The 21999-nt window shown below is 41.4% G+C and overlaps 1 protein-coding gene across 1 annotated transcript in view; it reads left to right on the top strand.

Annotated features, from left to right (window-relative positions):
• Nucleotides 1-21999, top strand: part of pkd1l1 (polycystin 1 like 1, transient receptor potential channel interacting) — a 249457-nt gene that overhangs the window by 11045 nt on the left and 216413 nt on the right. The window contains exons 5-8 of the mRNA XM_078534059.1: nucleotides 6326-6577; nucleotides 8631-8763; nucleotides 19060-19263; nucleotides 20475-20659. Coding sequence (XP_078390185.1) covers nucleotides 6326-6577; nucleotides 8631-8763; nucleotides 19060-19263; nucleotides 20475-20659 — 774 coding nt within the window. The remainder of the gene's footprint in view (nucleotides 1-6325; nucleotides 6578-8630; nucleotides 8764-19059; nucleotides 19264-20474; nucleotides 20660-21999) is intronic.

Genomic DNA, 21999 nt, shown 5'->3' with positions numbered 1-21999 from the left:
GTTCAGGTCTGTGGCAAACCTGCTTCAGGATTAAACACACATCTATCACATAATGCCTTTGAAAGTTTTCATCAAAAATATCACACCTGAGACCATCAGGCAAATTTAGGAATTGACTGAGATATAAATACCTGATTGACAAAACACAAATAGATTAAAAGCAGTTCAATTCTGTTGGTAATTATTAATGAGGAAAATTTAAGTTGCAGACAATTGAGCAATCATAGTTTTTATCCAGAACTACCAATCTTGAATCAAAACAAACTGACAGATTTTACATAAATAATTTTCTGAAGCTGTTTGGAACCATAATTTAATTTTCCAGACAGCTGCAAATTTACCAATATAACTAACATTTGAAAATAAGGGCCTAGTTTGTGCTTTTCCCTCAGCATGATTTGTATGAAATTGACCAAGTCCGTGCAAGAGATCACAGAATTTCAAATGCAAAGCAAGTTTCTGTGATAATTTGCACAGTTAAAAGTAACTGTGAGTGAAGCTGACCCTGCTTACAAAATTGGCCAGGCTCCCAGTGAAAATTAATTACTATTATATGTTTCTGCTAATTGCATCCGTTTGTAGGCTTTCAGGCAGGCTCTCAAAGTTAAGTTGGCAATGGGCATGTCTCATAAGCTGTTGAATATAATTTTTTTCATTCACTTAACTGTTGTATTGACCACTGTACACCAATATGCCTCAGCAAATTGTACTCTGGAGTTTTTAAAGCAGTTTTCAGTTATTTAAAATTGACAGGTAGTGAATTAATTTTTTTGTCATAAACTCATTTCAGCTGTATTAATCAACCTGCACCATGTTATCACTTATAAATTTATCAAGAATATTTTAAGCAAAACTTATTTTTTAAAATTCTGTTTTTAAAACACTACCTGATTGCAATGGTTCAAGGCAGATTTCACTTGCAGTGATATGCAATTAAGTTTGAGTGGAAACTTTATAACATACTTAGATTATTACAAAGCAGTCAGAGAAAAAATAATTAAGTTCTCCATATTTCTTAGACACAAGACATCCCTCTTCTAGGACCTCCAACAATTTCTTGGAGCAAGCATTCCTCTTTGTAAAACAGTCTGATAATTGGTCACTTGCTTTGACCCGTTTTTTTTTAGAAATCTCTTTTCTCTCCTACTTTTCCTATAAGCTAGCAAAGTCGATCCTCGACCTTTTTTCAGTGACACTATTTGTCAAATGAACATTGTTCCAAAGAGAACGATTATCCACCTAGTAGTCAAAGGGCAAATTTTTCTTAGAATGTCCTTGTATAGGATTTCCTTCAGATTGTTAGATAAGTACAATCCCATATCTTTTGTTTCCACTAGCACCAGTGTTTCTACAGCTAGGGTATGTTTAAACGCCCTGTGTTCTTGGTTTCCCAGGCTGAGGGATAACGTTTTCCATTTTTACTCACCAAGAATATAATAAATCCAGCGGTACCTGAATACCCATCTGGAAGATTGGCATGGGAAGCATCACTAAAAAGGATTAACTTTTTATCATTTGGATCGCCCAAGCCTGGAAACCTGAGTGCACATTTCTCTAAATTTAATTTTTCAAAGGTTTTATTTACCCTCAGAACCACCTCAAATGCCAATACTTCGTAACTGTCATTGGTTCTTGTCCAAGTGCATAGCCAGTTTAACTGCCCAATTGAGCTTCTTAACTGATCTGTTTCTTCTTTGGGTGCAAGATCATCTTTCTGTGAGGACCTGGTCTGATGTATCGGAATACGATTAACACTTTTTAGGCGTGATTGTTAATTCAAGGTTACTCCCGACCTACATATTTAAACCCTATATAAACCTATACTTTTAAAGGCCCTTGAAACTTGACTTCCAATCTTAAATTCCCCTTTTATAACAAATTGCTCAAATTGCACAGGATGTCCCCAAGAAAATCAGTGACGTGCCTCATAAAGATGCCTATGAGTTCAATGTGATGCCAGTAGAACATTGCTGGATCTGCTTTCAGCTGAATATGACCTACTTTCAGCAAGACACACCCTCAACGAATTGTTTAATCAATAAACATATCTACTCAATTTCAACAGCTTCTCTTCTACATTACTTGCTTCTTTTGGTGGTTTCAAAAACATCTCTCTGAAATTTTTCATCCTGCAAAAATGCAGCTTTTATATCAATCGACCTACATTCCCACGCATATGTGGCTAAGGGAGGTAATAAAATCTTCAAGATCACTTTTCCTGGCGTGCGGGAGTCCACTCTAACATCTTGATCACAAAGTCTCTCTTCAAAACCTCAAGCCACTAGTCTCACTTTCGCCTTATGTCCTATCAGGAAGTACTTTTTCCATACATATCCACCTATGTGACGAGGCTGACTTTCCCCTATCTGGCACTTCAGAATAGACACAAAATTCTTTACAGCTATCAAAACTCTTTTTGTTTCGCATCTCTTATTGATTTATCTTCTAATTTGTTTTTAGCCACCAAAACCTCCTGATCATAAGGGCTTCTACTTCTAGTAACATTTCTAGATTGTTCCAATAGTCCTTGTTCTCATCAAACCAGGGCCTCTACCTGCCCTCCTGTCTCTTTCTGGATTACTGTTAGATGACCTCTCTCTTCCAAGATCAGATGTTCTGTGGCAGCACTTGATCGTTTCCTAGGGCCAGAGTCACTTCCTGAATGGGAACTCGCACTGCTTGCCACAGTTTCATCTTGTTTTTGCAGTGCATAGGTCTTGCTTCTTGTCCATCTCGAACATTTAGCCAATGTTTGAATTTGCTGGTTGCTTTCCCTGCTGTCCCTACAATAATTGCATCCCTCCATTCACTGGACCTTTCTGGTATGTCTGTTACCCTAGTGCCCACTTTTGGCAGTTGCATTTGAGTAAAATAGCCCTATCCTGTGCTTTGGTATCACTTTGTCATCCAGCCCCTTACCTATCATATTCTGCTCCTCATAGCTGTCAAACATTTAAGTATGTGAGGTGCAGGGCGCCACATCATCTTCTATTAATTTCTCAGATTCTACAAGTTTCTGTCCTGATTAACCTAAATGAACCTACCTTAATAGTTTGACTCCCATGTTGGAGAATTACTATCTTTCCATCATACCCTATCACTTTATCCGGTCCTTTCCATTCTTTCTGACCTGCTCTTTTATAGTATAGTAAAACCTCAGGATTAAAGTTTATTTCTGATGGTCTTGGCTCGCTGAATTTTCTGAGACTTGATGAATGCCCTTCTGCCTGCATGTAGGGCACTCAAAAGTACAGAAAAGGCAGAGCGAATTGGAATCCTGTCCAAGGCTGGAGCACGAAATATACATCACTGAAGATATTTTTGGATTTCTCCCGTAGACCAACTGATACAGACTGTAGGCCTCAACCATTTGAAGTGAATTCTTCACATGAACTGCCCATGACAGGGCAGATGTTAGCTTACAGTTTGGCTGGTCAACTAAGATCTTATGGAGCATCTCATCAATCACTCCATGGTTGCTTTCGCAAAGCCCATTATTGAAGGGACTTTCAGCTGCAGTGTTCATCACTACAATGTTCATATTTTTGCACATCTCTAAATGTGCCATTGGAAAATTCCCACCAACTCCGCCCGCGCGCCCCCCCCCCGCCCCCCCCCCCCCCCCCCCCCCACCACCCCACCCCAACATTATCAGTTAGAAATTTGGCTGGTGCCCCAGTCCAGTGCCTATCCATTTTTCCATGATTTTATCCACAATTGCTCTTGTCTTTACCATGCATTAATGTAGAAATACTCAATCTTTTTGCCATATCTATAAAATGTAGAATGAAAATGTTTCCATCCTTGTCCAACACCTTTAAATCCATAAATACTACTGTGTTAAAACCTCGTGCTATTAGGAGACTTGCAATAGGACATGATGGTATCCTCCAAACTTGTTACCTATATCACATTTTTCAGCTATCTCTTCAATAAGCTTTGTGTACTCATCAACTACACTTGCACCGTTTAGTAGGATTTTTAATCTGTGACAAGAAGGATGAGCAAATTGTCGATGTAACTTTAAGACCATTTGTTTTTGTTCTCAAATTCCTATCACCTGATGCCATTAACACTTTATTAACATTCTGATTAGAAATGCTAGGTTTTGTTAAAGGGATGCAATAATGCCCTGATTGAGTAAATTGCAAATCTACTGACTTTATGAAGACAATCGCTTTATCATGTTCCATGTCTAATTTCTTTTTTTGCTTTTTCATGGATGGCTTCCTCAGCAGCAAGAGTATCTCATTAGACACTACATCTGTACTAATAAAGTGGCTCACCCCAGCTAGTCTACATGGAATCACTACTCTTTTCAGTAACCTTAAATGTGTTGTCATCCCCGAACCTGAAGCAAGGAGAACTTCCATATTCCTTGACCTTACTTGGATTCGCTCAGTGGCAAGGATCAAAATAACATTTCAACTAATCCATTCCACATACTGTGAATGTGCAACCATTGTCCAACACTGTGCAATTAATCTTGTGGTGTAGTTCTATTGGTTAAAAGGAGGTATTCGGATTTCTTTTTAAATGTTAATGCCCACTAACTGGATTGTAAAAACATATAAATTGCAGAAATTCTATTTGGAAATTCCTGGTTCAGTGCTTGTTTTCAAATTGTTGGATTGTGCTAAAGTGTCACACTTGGACAGGATCTTGGTCTTTAACTACAGTTAGATTCACAGAAAGAGACACATTTTTGGATCAGGTGCCTGAGGCTTTAAACCATTCCTGGGAAAGCAGTCAACTCCATGACTAGTACACTCATTACCAGACTGAAGCTTCTTGTGACCAGTACAATCCCTCAGACTGGTCAATTTTGTCATCTTCCCTTCCTGAACCTCCCTTGTCGTGCGCTGCTCGGAAAATCTTGTTCTGTTTTGGACAATTTAACACAATGATATTTCAAATCCCATCGAAACACCTATTAATAATATCCTGGGCATTCCTGGGTTTATTCTTCTGTTATTATTATCCCATTCCTGTTGATGGCCAGTCCTGCCAATATAGTCTCCATCCTTATTTCTCATGTCTGAGATTCTTTTGTTGCATTGACCCATGTGCCCCATATCTGAACGATCTCAAAATGCCACGAACATTGAATCCTCCATCCTTTGTGACACAGCCGAATGTCCCAGTTGTGCCATAAAGGCCACTGGAATTGACTGCTTTCCCAGGAATGGTTTTAAAGCCTCAGGCATCTGATCCAAAAGTGTGTTTCTTTCTGTGAATCTAACTCTAGTTAAAGACCAAGATCCTGTCCATGTGTGACACTTCAGCACAATCCAACAATTTGAAAACAAGCACTGAACCAGGAATTTCCAAATAGAATTTAGGCAATTTATATGTTTTTAGAACCCAGTTAGTGAGCATTAACATTTAAAAAGAAATCCGAATACCTCCTTTTAACCAGTAGAACTACACCACAAGATTTAATTTTTTTAACAAAACAAACTCTGTTGTACACAAAAGAATTAAAACAAGCACTATTAACTTAACGATATGCTTTATAACTATATATGCTATACACTCAGGTTTACTTCCTACTTCCCCCAAGAATTCTCTTATAAGACACATCAATCTTAGTTATTTACTTCAGCATGGACCACCCATAAATATGCCAAAGTCCTCTGGAGCATTTTCCTCAGCTCCAGCTATCCTCAGAAGTAAAACTTTCATTTGCCCTCTCTTGACTGTGGAGGCCTCAGTCCTTTGTTCCGGTTGCTTGCTGTTTAATTTCTTTTTCAATAAGACACTGAGGCCTACTGTAGATTTGATCTCCGCAATATAGAGGAAACCACATCGTGAGTAGTGAATATAGCACACTAAATTGAACGAAGGACAAGTAAGTCACTCTTTCTCCTGAAAAGACTGTTTGGGACCCTGAATGCTTGGAAGGGAGAAGGTAAAAGGACAGGTGTTGTATCTCCTGTGCTTGCTTGGAAGATGCCCTTAGCAAGTGGAAGTGGTAGTGGGGTTGATTGAAGAGTGGACCAAGGTATCGCAGATGGAATGGTCCCTTTGGAGTTCTGAAGGGGCTTGGAAGGGAAGATGTGTTTGTTAGTGTCATAGCATTGGAGGTGATGGGACATGAATGTGGAGACTAGTGGGATGGAAGGTGAGGACTAGGGGAACCCTATTGTGCTCCTAGGAGGTTGGAGAAGGAGTAAGGGTAGAAATTTATGCTTGACTTTGAGATTATAGCCAATTCAAACACATAAACACATACAATTCCACACCAGATGAGCAGTGGTTTTGGGGTACACATGTTACTGAGTGGGTTTAATGAATTGTAATTAAAGCTGTTTGTGTTTTGCAGGTACAATGTGATCGTAAATGCCTCGAATCAGATTAGTTCTTTCACATCAAACATCTACCCTGTAGAGGTACAGCAGATAGTTGAGCCAAACAGGCTTCGAATGAACAATCAAGATCTTATTTCAGTTCTCTTAAACTCTAGTGTTGTGATGGAAGCGCGCATTAACTATGGAACCAATCTCTCTTATTGGTGGAATTTTGGTGATGGTACTGTGATGATTGGGAACAGGAGGGAGTATCACAGTTACGACAGGTAGGCAGATTCTGCTGTTAGACCAAATCTTTAAGGTTAGTGTAAAAGATATACCTACATGTTTGTAAATGAGGATTCTTTGCATGGTGCTGATAAAGAAAATAAAACGTCACATTTTCTACATTTGTTTTCTTTAAAGTTGAAGGAAATAACTTTATCTGCTCATGAATTGTAATTTAAGATGCATTATTTCAACTGGAAAGGGACATGCCGTGTGCACTGTTGAGCCAAGACTGATCTCAACTTGATTGTAACAATGGGCCCAGTGTTCCTGCTCGTAATCTCCATCTGGTAACTTGTTGAAAGTGCATGAGTGGACATCAAGTGAATGCAGGCTTGGACTTGGTTGGGATGCCCTCCCCTAGCCCCACCCATAGGGTCAGATTACTTGTATTGGCTGACATTTGAAGAATGGTTGCTTGGACATGGTATTGTAACTGAGGAGGCACCTGTATCTTCAGGAGAAAATAGTATTAATACTCAATAGCCTGATCATTTACAGAACAACATTGGCTATTTTCTGCAACCATGGTCTATACTAGCAAATGTAGCAGCAGTAAATTGCCCATTGTGAAATGGTAGCGATAGGCAACTGTCATTAACAGAGAAAGATTTGCTGAAGAACAAGCATCACTAAAAAAGTTATGGATAATTGCCACCAGAAAGGGAAATTTACCTATTAAGTGACATGGTAGGTAGATAGGGCATGTGGAAGGGGGGAGTTGGGTGGTGGGGTTGTGGTGTGGGGAAATTGGTGGAGCGGGTTGGGGGCAGAGTGGATATATTAGAAATGGTGTTAGGAGCACACACTGACTTGAAGAAGAATGAAAGTATGTGCTTCTGTGGCCATTTTTCAATAAAAGCTCAGCACGTTAACTTAGAAACAGTGGGCAGAATTTTGCGGTCGGCGAGCAGGGGGTGGGGCCCACTCACCAACGCATAAAATGACGCGGGATGACGTTGGGCGGAACCCCCGACGTCATCCCCCCTCCCCATTTAAATTTTCAGGAAGGCGGGGGCGCAGCAAAATCAGCTGTGGGCCCACTGACCTGTCAATGGCCACTTGAGGCCATTGGCAGGATCATTTAACCAATTAAAGGACCCGCCCGTCCAACCTTAAGGTTGGCAGGTCGGCCAGGAGCCCCTCGGCAAATAGAGAAAACATGAAACCTCATCCAGCGGCGGGATGAGGTTTCATACAGGGTTTTAAAAATTGTAATAAAGTTGTTCTGTGAATTATGAACATGTCCCAACTCATGTGACATTGTCATATGAGGGGACATGTAAGAGAATTTTTTTTTCTATTTTTAATATTTTTAAAAGTCCAGGTGATCTCCCTGAGGCTGCACTTAGCCTCAGGGAGATGTGCGCTCTTTCGTGCACATGTGCGAAAGAGTGCACTCTCGATTTCAGGGATTCGCCCTCGCCCGCACAGGGAGCTCATAGCGCTTCCCACCGGACGTCCCGGAAAATGGTGGTGCAGCCCGCTTCACCGGCGGCAATCGGCTCTGCGCCCACCAGCAATTGGGTCGGGCCCGCCCGCCCAACAGGCAGAAAATTCTGCCCAGTATTTTGTTGGCACTAGAAATGTTGCTAATCTGAGCTCTGCGATTATCACCATGCTATTACTTATATAAATATTAGACTAAAGTGAAGCACTGTCACATTGATGATTTCCTCATGGGAAAAAGTCAGTTCAAACATCTGACTAACATTTTAGAGGTCGAAAGCCATTGTGAATTTCAATTGTTGCTGAAGGGAAATAGGAAACTATTGGTGTTAAGGTGACAAAAGCTGATTTATTTTGCATTTCGGTGCTTTTAGAAGGAACCAAATCTAACAGTGTAACATTTAAAAACAATTATTATATTTGATCAATAGAGTGTTTCTGATGAATTGCATTACACAGTGAACACAACTTCAAAACATTTGGTCTTCAAAAGTAACCTTGCCATTTTTTTGTCACATGCAAGTTTTAGAAGATAAACATATATATTTTCTGCCTGACTGGAATAATGTATTTATAACCACTATATGGGTTTTGTTTTTACAGGGAAGGAGAATTTACAGTTCAAGTGGTCATATTTAACAATGTGAGCTCTGCCTCACTCTCTGGCCAGCTGTTTGTTATTTCTGAGAATTGTCAGCCTCCTCCAGTGAAAAGCTATGGTCCGTCAAAAATAGAGGTACAGTGAGTTATCATTTCCTCACAAGGAGCTAGAATTAAAACAAAAAGAACTGAACAAAAAATCACAATACTCTCAAAACTATGACAACAAATTCAACGTGCTTAAATTCCAAAAATGTTCATCCTTCTTGCATCACGTTAAGTGCAAATGTACAATCAAGTGCACTATTCAGGTGTAACAGGAGTGTGTGGGATTTTTGCACTCAGGAGGAGAAGGGCGAGGGGGAAGAGGCAGGTGGAAAAGAAAGGCAGCTGTGAGAGAAATTTGGGGATAAGGGAAAGAGAAAGGGAATGGAGAGGAAGAGGGAAGAGAAAGAGGAAATGTTGGGAGAGAGGCAAGAGAAACCAACAAAATCTCTTAGCAGTGGAGGTTACAATGCTCCACCATGCTATGATTTGTGTTCGGGTGGGTGGGTTGGGGAGATATAGTTGCCTTACTTTTTGCGTATGGGGGAGGGTGGGATAAGCTGTTCTGTCCCTGATTTTTTTTCACTCAACAGTTTCCTCTTGGTAAGAATAGTGGGGTGTGGATGGTAAGATGAATGGTGCAGCCAGAAGTGTCCAGAGTACAAGGATGAAGATAAAAACAGGTGACCAAATTTGAAAGAGTAGGTGGATGTGAAGTGCTGTCCGTCACTTTGTTATGTTAAAGATTCTATATGCGTATAAGTTAAATTTTTTAAAAAAAGATTGAATAGCTGGAGAGTCTAGAAATGAGGTCATAATCTTAGGGTAAGAGGTTGGCCATTTAGGACTGAAATGAGGAAAAATTTCTTCACACAAAGGGTTGTGAATCTTTGAGTTCTCTAGTCTTGTGCATATTCAATCATTGAGGATATTCAAGAGTGAGATAGATTTTTGGAGAAGTAGAGAATCAAAGCAAAAGGGGATAGAGTGGGAAAATGGAGCTGAGATGGAAGATCAGCCATGATCTTAGTGAATAGCAAAATAGCCTCACAATTACAACAGTTTGTATTTGCATGGCACTTTTAACATATTAAAACTTTCCCAGCTGCTTTATAGGAGCTTATCATGCTTTATAGGTGCATTATCAAACAAATTTGACACTGAGGCACAAAAGGGGATATTAGGGCAGTTGGTCTAAAGCTAATCCAAAAGGTAGGTTTAGAGAGGGAACTCTGGAACACACTGCCTAGGTAGCTGAAGGTCTGGCCACTAATGGCGGAGTGATTGAATCAGAGATGTTAAATAGGCCAGAATTAAAGGAGCACTGTTATTCAAAGGTTATGGAGGTCGATATGACAGAAATAGGGAGGGTAGAGGCCATGGAGGAATTTGAAAACGTGGATGAGAATTTAAAGATTGAGGTGTTAATTAACCACGAGCCAATGTAGGCTGGTGAGCACAGAAGTGATTGATGAACGGGATTTGGTGTGAGTTAGGACATGGGCAGCAGAGTTTTGGATGACCTCAAATTTACTAAAATTTGTGAAGCCGGCCAGGAGTGCATTGGAATGGTCAAGTCTCGAGGTAATAAAAACATGAATGAGGGCTTCACAGCGGATGAGTTGAGGCAGAGGCAGAGTCTGATGTTGAAATCAGTGATCTTAGTGATAATACAGATTTGTGGTTGGAAATTCATCTCAAGGTCAAATATGAAACCAAGGTTCTGAACAATTTGGCTCAAGCTCAGTTATCAGGAGAGGGATGGAATTGATACTTAGGGAACAGTGTTTATGGTGGGCACCAAAGAGAAAAGCCTTTGGTCTTCTCAATATTTAGCTGGAGGAATTTCCGCTCATCTAGTATTGAAGGTTGACAATTTAAGATCGCGAGGGATTGAGGGAAGTGGTAGTGAGGTAGTGCAGAGTGTCATCAGTGTACATGTGGAAATTGATGCTTCTGAATGATGTTGGTGAGGGACAGCATGTAGATGAGAAATAGGAGGGGGCTAAGAACAGATCTTTGGAGGATACTGGAGGTAATGGTGCAGGAGTGAGAAGAGAAACCATTACAAGCAATTCTCCATCTATGGTTAGACAAGTAAGAATTGAACCAAAGGAGTACAGTTCCACCCACCCAATGACAGTGGAGAGGCATTGGAAGAGGATGATGTGATCAATCCAGTCAAAGGCTGCATGTTCTTAAAGTATTTTCACCTCCTCCAGCCAATGCAAAGCACATCACGGCCATTTGACTTGTAGTTATTGATTTTTTGGTAGAATCAGCAGTGAATTTATGCACGACAAGATTCTATTCACAGCAATAAAATGAATAATAACTGAGCAGTTGAGGGAGAAATCTTGGTCATGTCACTATGGGATAATTCCTTACTCTGAATAGTGACATGAGATACACGTAGGGGCCTCAGTTTAATATTTGACCTGAAAGGCAGTAACTTTTAACAATGCAACACTCCTCACTGCTGCACTTTAATGTCAGACTAGATTCTGTGCTCAACTATTCAAATGGGGCTTCATTGCACAACCTGCTTATCCAGACACAGAACGAATTGTTGCTTTGAATACTGATCACCATGAAAATGCTAACTGCTCTCCTGAAATGCAATAGCATTTACAGCTGAAACAACAGAGACAACATTACACCAGGCTAAAAAGTTGAAGGGCGTAATTTTAAAATTTGCAGATAGGATGAAACTCAGAAATGTCGTTAACAGTAAGGCAGATCGTAATAGCTTTCAGGAAGACATGGATTATTGGAATGGGCCAGCGCATGTCAGGTGAAATATAATGCAGGGAAATATGAAGTGACACATTTTTGGCAGGAAGAATATAGAGTGGCAACGTAAACTAAAAAGTATAATTGTAAAGGGGATGCAGGAACAGAGAGACCTTGGGTTGTATGGACATAAACGTTTGAAGATGGCAGGACAGGTTGAGAAGGCTGTTTAATAAAAAACAGATAAAGAGGCATAGATTACAAAAACAAAGAAGTTCTCCTAAACCTTTATAAATCACTGATTAGGCCCTGGCTGGCTTATTGGGTGAATTTAATACTGTTCCTGAGACAAGTTCAGGGGTGGAGTCCCCGCCATCACCCTGTCCTCTGCTCCACCTGCTCTTTGTTCAAGCTCCGGGCAGTAAGAGGTGGAGGGCAGCCTTCCTGCTGGGAGGACAATAGAGGCCCTTAAGTGTTACATAATCGATTCCTACAGCTGCCACTGCTATTCAACCAATGCCACATGGGGGACTTGCCATTTAGGGAGGCTGCCCAGCAAAATGTGTTGTGTTTGCCAACATCCTAAGGCAGGGGTGAGGTATCCCTCATTCACAAGCATTTTGTGCTCAATTGAGGGATCCACCCAGAAGGAAAAAATAGTTCAGACCAGTACTCCCGTATCCCAGTTTTTACTGGTGTTCCATTTTAAAGTATACAAGGCCAGTTCAGATCAGTGTTCTTCTTTCCTCCTGGGCGGCATTAAGAAGGGGTGTGTGACCCACACAGGAAGCAATGCTACCCCTCCCCCCACCCACAGCCCACGCTGTCAGCACCCTTCCCCTGCGGGACAGTAAACCTTTCTTTGTGACCTCCATCCGACCCGCACTAATCTCTGTCTGGGAATCTATGGCCAGTCCCTCCTCCAGACCCAAGCGTAATACTGAGTGGACACTGCGCACAAGGGTGGGATTTCCACTTTACTTGAGCCTTATTCGAGTGGGAGGCCCAAAACTGTATCAGGAAATGCCTGATTACCTGGTAATTGCATTGGGCCTCCTGGAGAGAAGCGAAGCAGGGTCAGCAGTAATTCTCCAACTGGTGGGTGAGAGCCCTGTCGCACTCATTAAATTCTGCCCATTGCGTGCAATTCTGGGCACTGAAGTTTAGGGAGGATGATTAAGATTTTAAGAGAGGGTGCAGAAGAGATTTAGTAGCATGGTAACTGAGAGGAGGGCCTTTTTATATGGAGAGACATGTTTTATTTATTTGTTTGCAGATGTGGGTATTGCTGGCTAGGCCAGCATTTACAGTGTGTCCCTAATTGCCCTTGGAAAGGTGGTGGTGAGCTGCCTTCTTGAACCGCTGCAGTCTCTGTGGTGTAGGTACACCCACAGTGCTGTCAGGGAGGGAGTTCCAGGATTTTGATCCAGCGACGGTGAAGGAATGGTGATATATTTCCAAGTCAGGATGGTGACTGACTTGGAGGGGAACTTGCAGGTGGTGGTGTTCCCATCCATCTGGTGCCCTTGCCCTTCCAGGCGGTAGATGTTGCGGGTTTGAAGGTGCTGTCAAAGGAGTCTTGGTGAATTGCTGCAGTGCATTTTGCAGATAATACACATTGCTGCCACTGTGTGTCGGTGGTGGAGGGAGTGGATGTTGAAAGTGATTGATAAGGTGCCAATCAAGTGGGCTGCTTTGTCCTGGATAATGACAAGCTTCTTGAGTGTTGTTGGAGCTGCACTCATCCAAGCAAGTGGAAAGTATTCCATCACATTCATGACTTGTGCCTTGTAGATGGTGGACAGGCTTTGGGGAGTCAGGAGCTGAGTTACTAGCCACAGAATTCCCAGCCTCTGACCTGGTCTTGTAGCCACAGTAGTTATATGGCTGGCCCAGTCCAGTTTCTGATCAATGATAACTCCCAAGATGTTGATAATGGGGGCGTTCAGTGATTATAATAGCATTGAATGTCGGGGGGAGATATTTAGATTCTCTCTTGTTGGAGATAGTCATTGCCTGGCATTTGTGTGGCGCCAATGTTACTTGCCATTTCTCAGCCCAAGCCTGAATGTTGTCCAGTTTTGCTGCATATGGGCAGAGACTGCTTCAGTATCTGAGGGGTTGTGCATGCTGCTGAACTTTGTGCAATCATCTGCAAACATCCTCACTGCTAACCTTATGATGGAAGGAAGGTCATTGATGAATCAACTGAAGATGGTTGGGCCTAGGACACTACCCTGAGGAACTCCTGCAGAGAAGACCTGTGACTGAGATGATTGGCCTCCAACCACCACAACCATCTTCCTTTGTGCTATGTATGACTCCAACCAGCAAAGAGTTTTCCCCCTGATTCCCATTGACTCCAGTTTTGTTAAGGCTCCTTGATGCCACGCTCGATCAAATGCTGTCAAGGGCAGTCACTCCCACCTCACCTCGGGAGTTCAGCTCTTTTCTCCATGTTTGGATTAAAGCTGTCGTGAAGTCAGGAGCTGAGTGGCCTTCGTCGAACCCAAAGTGAGCGTCAGTGAGCAGGTTTTGCTGAGTAAGTGCCACTTGATAGCACTGTTGGTGACACCTTCTATTGCTTTGCTGATGATGGAGAGTAGACAGATGGGGAAATAATTGGCCGGGTTGGATTTGTCCTGCTTTTTGTGTAGAGGACATGCCTGTGCAATTTTCCACATAGCCAGGTAGATGCCAGTGTTGTAGCTGTACTGGAACAGCATGGCCAGGGGTAGGCTAGTTACGCAGCACAAGTCTTCAGTACAATTGCGGGAATGATGTCAGGACCCATAGCCTCAGCCATTTCTTGATATCCCATGATGTGAATTGAATTGGCTCAGTACTGGCATTCGTGATGCTGGGTATCTCAGAGGAGGCCGAGATGGATCATCCAGTCAGCACTGAAGATGGTTACAAATGCTTCAGCCTTGTCTTTTGCACTGATGTGCTGGGCTACCCCATGATTGATGATGGGGATATTGTGGAGCCTCCTCCTGCAGTTAGTTGTTTAATTGTCCACCACCATTCACAACTGGATGTGAGGACTGCAAAGCTTAGATCTGATCCCTTGGTTGTGGGATCGCTGAGTTTTGCCTATAGCATGCTGCTTCTGCTGTTGGGTATGCAAGTAGTTCTGTGTTGTAGCTCCACCAGGTTGACACCTCATTTTAGGTGTGCCTGGTGCTGCTGCTGGCATGCCCTCCTGTACTCTTCATTGAACCAGGGTTGATCCCCTGGCTTTATAGTAATGGTAGAGTGGGGGCTATGCCAGGCCATGAGGTTACAGATTGTGGTTGTACAAACTTCTGCTGCTGTTGATGGTCCACGGCGCCTCATGGTTGCCCAGTCTTGAGTTGCTGGATCTGTATCCCATTTAGCACAGTGGTAGTGCCACACAACGCGATGAAGGGTCTCCTCAATGTGAAGGCAGGACTTCGTCTTGACAAGGACTGTGCGGTAGTCACACCTATCAGTACTGTCATGGACAGATGCATCTGCAACAGGTATATTGGTGAGGACAAGCTCAAGTCGGATTTTTCCTCTTGCTGGTTCCTTCACCACCTGCCAAAGATCAATGTATAGCAGCTATGTCCTTTAGGACTCAGCCACCTCAGTAAGTAGTGGTGCTACTGAGTCACTGTTGATGAGGGACATTGAAGTCCCCCACCCAGAGTATATTCTGCACCCTTGCCACCCTCAGTGCTTCTTCTAATTGGTGTTCAACATGGGGGAGCACTGATTCATCAGCTGAGGTGGGGGTGGGAGAGGTGGGTAAGTGGTAAGCAGCAGGATGTTTCCTTGCCCATGTTTGACCTAATGCCATGAGATTTCATGAGGCCTGGAGTTAATATTGAAGACTCCTAGGGCAATTCCCAACTGTATATCACTGTGTCACCACGTCTGGTGGGCCTGTCCTGCAGGTGGGACAGGACATACCCAGGGATAGCGATGGTGGTGCCTGGGACACTGTTTGCAAGATATGATCTGGTGAGTATGACTATGTCAGGCTGCTACTTGACTAGTCTGTGGGATAGCTCTCCCAATTTTGGCACAACCTCCCGGATGATAATAAGGTGGACTTTGCAGGGTCGACAGGGCTGGGTTTGTCATTTTCGTTTTGGTGCCTAGGTTAATGCCAGGTGGTCAGTCCAATTTCATTCATTTTAGACTTCGTAGCAGTTTAGTACAAAGTTTGCAGTCAAAGAGTCAACCACTTTGCTATGGGTCTGGAGTCACATGTAGGCCAGCAGATTTCCTTCCCTGAAGGATGTTAGCCTCTAATAGTGAACTTTATTAGTAATGGGTTTTTATGACAATCAACAGTGGCTTTATGGTCACCATTACTGAGACCAGCTTTTTTAATTGCAGATTTTATTCACTGAAGTTTTAAATTCCACCAACTGCCGTGGTGGGATTTGAACCTGTGTACCCAGAGCATTAGCCTGGGCCTCTGGATTACTAATGACATTACCACTAAACCACTGCCTCCTCCTCCTCCTCTGCACTCCCACTGGGAAAGCAGTGGTTGTTTCCCTTCGTCCATACAAAGTTAAGAGGAGATTTGACAGAGATGTTCAAAAGCATGAAGGGTTTTGATATAGTACATAGGGAGAAACCATTTCCAGTGGTCAAAATGTCAGTAACCAGAGGATACAGATTTAAGTAACTTGTCAAAGGTACCAGAGGTGACACATGAGGCAAAGAATTTTTACAAGAGTTGTTATGTTCAGGAATGCACAGCCTGAAAGGGTAGAGGAAGCAGATTCAGTAACTATGACAAACTCTGTACTTTGCAAATGTTTGTACTTGTAAGATATTGCTTTAAATTCAAAGTGAAAGTAAGATAATTCTGGAAAGGGGGTAATTGGAATTCCTGGTGATGAGGTCATTGGACTTTTGAGAAGTTAGACTCTGGTTGAGGCTGCTAGGGAGATAGGGTTCAGATAAGAAGCAAAGGCATGAACTGGCCTGTGACTTGATGTTGCAATGGAGATGGGAGCTTGATAATCAGAAGAGACAAGTAGCAGCTAATTGGGGTATTGAGCAGCTTGTGTTGCAACACACACAGCCAGAGAACTCTTGTACATTCAATTCTACTGCTGGAAGGGGTGATGGAGAACAAAGAAGGTACATTTACCACGAGTTGTGGGTGTGTAATACAGTCAAAAAGGACAGAAAGCCCAGATTTTCATGTGGGATTGGGAAAACTTGACTTGTTCATCGGACCCATGTATGATTTTTGCTTGGGATTTTTCTCTTTTCACGTAGGGTTTTGGTTCAAAGCGCATATGTGAGCCACAATGGAGTTCTGAGGAGTATTGGTGCAGAGGTAGGCAGGTGAAAAGGCCCGCCTCTGTTCCCGAAGACAGCAGCTCAGCTTCCAACAGCATATAAAGACCTTACATCCCCACCATCCCCCTTGCAACCTCATGGTCCCTCAGATCCCCCATGTCCCCTCAGATCTTCCATGCTACCTCCATACTCCCAAGGCCCCTAAATATCCTTCATAGCCACTCACCAAGTATCCAATACAAATCATCATGAGCCATGCAAAGCAATGGAAATTCTATTAAATGCAGTTGAAAAAATATTAAATCTGTGACAGTCTAATGAAACTCTTATTTTGCCATTGATGATGCAAAAGCCTTCTCAATTGAAAAATAAATTAATATTTTAAGGGGCCATTAATTTGTGTAATATTTGTGGCGTACCTACACTACACGGACTGCAGGGGTTCAAGAAGGCAGCTCACCACCACCTTTTCAAGGGCAATTAGGAATGGGCAATAAATGCCAGTGACACCCACATCCCATGAACAAATAAAAAAAAACCATGTAATCTGAAACCACATGAAAGGCTGAGTATATTATTATAAGCTCGTAGAACCGTCAGTTATTCGCCAGAACAGCTGTGTCAGGAGATCATTTGCATTTGGAATTCAGCCAAGTATTCGTAATGGTCACAGCTATCACAACATTATTGCACATCCCAGAGCCAGAAATTCAAAGAACAGATGGTGTCTTCTCCATTTCAAAGCAGATTGCCTGTCAATCAATAGAGGGGAGCAGCTGCTCAGATTTTTTTTTAGCTTTCAAAAGCAGACGACATTTTGTTTCACAGTCAAAGCTGTCTGTACATTTAATTCCCAGTGCCAAACATGACTAGGAGAGTTTATCAATGTACTTTTCTTCATTTTTGAATGCATTATAGCACTTCCTCATATAGAATAGATACTGTAATGTTGTCAACACTTATTCAATGGCTGTCAATGCAAAGGTTAACTTACCTTTGCAGGGCAGAGCCCCATAATGAATCGCTGTATTGAAAACATATCTATGTTACGACGCAGCATCCAATAATGACATTTGAAGGTATGGAAACATTTTACACTTACCTTACAGAGTGTTGCAAACTACTTGACAGGTAATCACAAACTCCCCAAAGAGGTGTGTTTTTTTAGGTTTTCCAAAACCTGCACCAGCACATGAAATATGTGTGCAGGAGGAAATGCAATTTTCCTGTGGTTCTCACAATGGGACCCTGACCTTGGAAGAAGTGCTTGTGCATTTTGCAACCAAGACTTTCCTGACTCACCAAAAAGCCATGAAAATGGCATGGGGCAGAAAGGCAGACAAAGTTCAGTGTTTCACGGCCCGATTCACATTATTGAAAGGTGAAAACCCAGCCCTGGGTTAGAGCAGAGATTGGGAATTGGACAATTTTACTGCTCTTGGTTTAGTTCTGCCAGAGCCAACCAGACCATTTAATGGGTTTATTACAGGTTACAGATAAAGGAGTCTCTGGGGGATTCTCTGTGGAATTTCATTAGGTGCATCTTTGTATCAACTATTTAAATTGAGATTCATTTTTTGAGTGAAATACCATTTGTCTGTTAATGCATGCTTAATTTTACATTGATATTTGTGTTTGGCTGTTACAGTAAACATTTTAAAAGTGAAATCTTGTCCATGGATTTCTTTTGTGTGAGTTGTTTGGGGATTCCTTTCTTTTCAGATTATTGATCTCTACGAGGATTGTGACAGCAATCTTCAAAAAGAAATTGGATAAGTACTTGAAGGGGAAAATAAATTGCAGGGCTGTGAGGAAAGAACAGGGAAGTTTGTCTCAAAAGAGCCTCCACAGACATGATGGGTTGAATAACATCTTTCTCTGCTGTATCATACAAAATTGAAGTCCATTAGTCATAATTTAGCAGTATGGCCCTGTCAAAGCACATTACTTATTCTCTTTCTAGCAGTCTTTTCTAATAATGATTGTTAGCACATTTGCTTTCAAGTCTAATGTGTTGAATCAAGATCATAAACCTAGTGCATAAAATGAGTTGCCAAACCACCTCCCCCCGCCACCCCTGAAATGTTAAGATGTTAATATGAGAAGACTAAGGATAAATTGTTGCTGTACTATCTGATGTTGATATTTAAAATTGTATTTGTTATAGTATTTTAAAAATAAGATTGTGTAAATATTATCATGTGAAAATGTCTATAAAGGTTAAATTAAAAGAAAGAATGTAATGATTTCTGTGTGGCTCCTAACAACACACTGAAATGTAAATACAGCAATAAACTGTTATCAAGTTGATGTAAACCTCTGAAATGTTTCAAGAATAAGGCCACTGCTTTTCATATAGGTTAGAAGATACCAGTCCTTCAAGCTTGGAGTTACATTTGAGAGTGAGTTTGTCTGTAACATCTCCAGAGGCGTTCAGTACAGCTGGTCCTTCTTTCAATCAGATGCTTCGCTGGTCACACTGTCACAGGTTGATGTTAACAAACAGTTTATACTCATTCCAGGCTATCTGTTGGATTATGGAATCTATCTTGTAATTGCCAGGGTAAGAAATCAATCTAACAATGCAATCTGCTTGAGTTGCCACTGCAAAAATGCTTCTAATTAAATAGGATTTGCATTAAAGTGCTTGCGGTTAAAGGGGAAAGAATGACATTGTTACTTGGTCTAGTGAATGATATTGGTGTTTTGCAACATTTTGTTTGTACTCTTAAAAATGCTGGGGTGCACAAGATTGCCCAAATTAAAAATATCCAATAGGATTTATCGTGAAGCACAAGCATCTAAAAAAGAAGCATTTAGTATTAAATTAAGATAGCGACATTTTAGAAGGTATTAGGTGCTTGGATGCTGAAGTAATGTTTTAATTTAATCTATTTTCTGCTGCTTGCAATCTTCATAATTTTAAAATGTGACAAATGTGGTTCAGGTCAAATGTTTAGAGAGGTAGCGAATGTTTCTTTGCCATGTAGAGCTGATTAATTCTAATGTTTGGAAGATCACAGACTATTTCTTTTCATGCACTTTCTGTTCAGAATGTCTGAACACAGTGGCAGACCTTCTTTCCCATAGGTGCATGGTACACTTTTATTATAGGCAGTCTTAGCATGGTAATCTTCTCCAGAGAAACTGAATAGTAAATTATAATACATCAATGAAAAACAGTTGCCTTTATGTGACTTCATGTATTTCAGAAATGTCCCAAAACACCATACAAAATTAATATTTTGAAGTTCAGCAACTCTTGTTATTTAAGTAAATGTGCAAGCCATTGTGCACACATTTTTGGAAGACTGTTGAACACTTGGAGTACTTGGTGCTCCTCTTCAAATAGTCTCATTGGGTCTTTAATACCCAAGCGCTGGCAGACAGGGTATAGTTTAATGGCCCATCCATTTTACAGATCCTCATACAGAGTAATGTCTCATCCCAGCTACACCTGAATTGTCAGCCTGGGTAATGTACTTAAATCCAGGAATGGGGATGAATAATGATGACAAGAGGGAGATGGAAGTTAGTCTTAAGTTAATGTTTACTGGAATTATGACAGAACTGTACAAAAAGCCTGAAGGGGTTTTATTATTTTTCATATTTCTGTTGTTCAGTTTGGCATTTGTTATGATGAGAAAATAAGGAAAAGGAAAAGCAAAGGAATTTAATTGGGAATCTCAGTTGTTTTCTAAATGGTTGTGAATGTGTAATGTCTTCCATGGAATTGTCCAATGTCAATAGTCTTAAATCACTTTCCAAATGCAGGTTCAAATCGTTGGCAGTGTGGTTTATAACAATTACACTGTAAATGTTGAGGTCCTTGCTACCCCGCCAGTGAGTCTGATTTCAGGTGGTACACAGCTCTTCATAACCTATAAGCATGAGTCCATCATTAGTTTGAATGGATCAGAATCATATGATCCGGATTATCCAGGCGCCGCAAACCTAAGGTAAGTCATAATGGAAACTAGTTTTGTGATCCAATCCAACAGGGAATCAGCAAAAACCAGCACCTGTGTAGCAACACAGAAAAAGATTCCAAGATTCTTACTAGGGTGTTGGAAAATAAATAGGAATAGATGAGGGAACATTAAGCAAGCCATGGAAGGAGAGGTCAAGAGCATGATTGAAAACCTGTCAAAAAGATGGATTTGGAGAAGGTTCTAAAAGTAGAAAGAGGAGAGGACAGAGGAAGTATTTTAGAGTATGGCCAAGCCAGTTGAAGGCCCTCAACACCAAAGTGAGGTTAAGGCAGGAGGGCTGAACAAAGTTAGAGAATGATAGCTGTGGAAGAGGATATAATGCTGGAGGAGGTTTGAACAGAAGAGTGGGGTTAATTATGTGAAGAAATTTGAAGACTGGGATTTTAATTTACTGTGTTGGAGGACTCTGAGCAAATATAAGACAGTGAGGATGGCAGGGTGGGGTGCGGAGGTAGTAATGGATGTGGGAACTTCATGCAAAACAGAATATGACAGCTGAATTCTAGACCAGTTGGAGAGTAGAAAATGGGAGATCTTTGTGAAGGTCATTGTATAAATCCAGGCTAGAGGTGACTGTCAAATTAACAAGGGCTTAAGCTAAGGGAGGGGATGAAATGGGCAATGTTATGAAGGGAAGTGGTTTTGGTGATGGATAGAATATGGAATTTTAAGCTTAACTCTGGGTTAAATAAGATGACAAAATTTTGTTTGATTTGATTCAACCTAAGTAGATGATTTTGACCCAGGAGAACTAGATCTGGTGATGAATGACTAAGTCAGTTGTGTACTGGGTGCATGCAAGTTTGCAGCCCGCTGAATTGGGGAGACACGAGAGGTGGAAGACATTAAATAATATGATAGGAATGAGTATGTTAAAGTTAGTTATTTAACAGATGTACAGCAGCAGAGGTTCCTGGGTAAGTGGAAGGATGTAGGAGAGGCATTTAGGAGTTTGAGTGAATTATTAGTATTTATACCGTGGGTATATAGTGACAGTTGAAGGTAGGGCCATCTGGGTGATATGGGAGACAAGAAATTGGATAGAAATTACCTTACCAGGAGTTAAGAGTTTAACAGCTGGAAGATCATGAACACTAACTAGGTCAAGAGTAGATATTGGTATGGGCGGGGGGATTTTTGTAAATGTGAGAGGGAGCAAGGCTACGAAGGCAGAGAACACTTGAGTGGAAACTGAGGGAGTTTAGATGTTGGCTGAAGTCACCGAAATTGAACACTTGGTTGGTGCAATGATTAAAGGAAGAGAGACAAGATTTTGAGCAAAATAATTGGTTGTAGGCAAGGTGCCT

This window comes from Cetorhinus maximus, chromosome 3 (genome assembly GCF_964194155.1).
Source record: "Cetorhinus maximus chromosome 3, sCetMax3.hap1.1, whole genome shotgun sequence".
NCBI lineage: Eukaryota > Metazoa > Chordata > Chondrichthyes > Lamniformes > Cetorhinidae > Cetorhinus > Cetorhinus maximus.
This window is presented reverse-complemented; position numbering and strand designations above follow the sequence as displayed.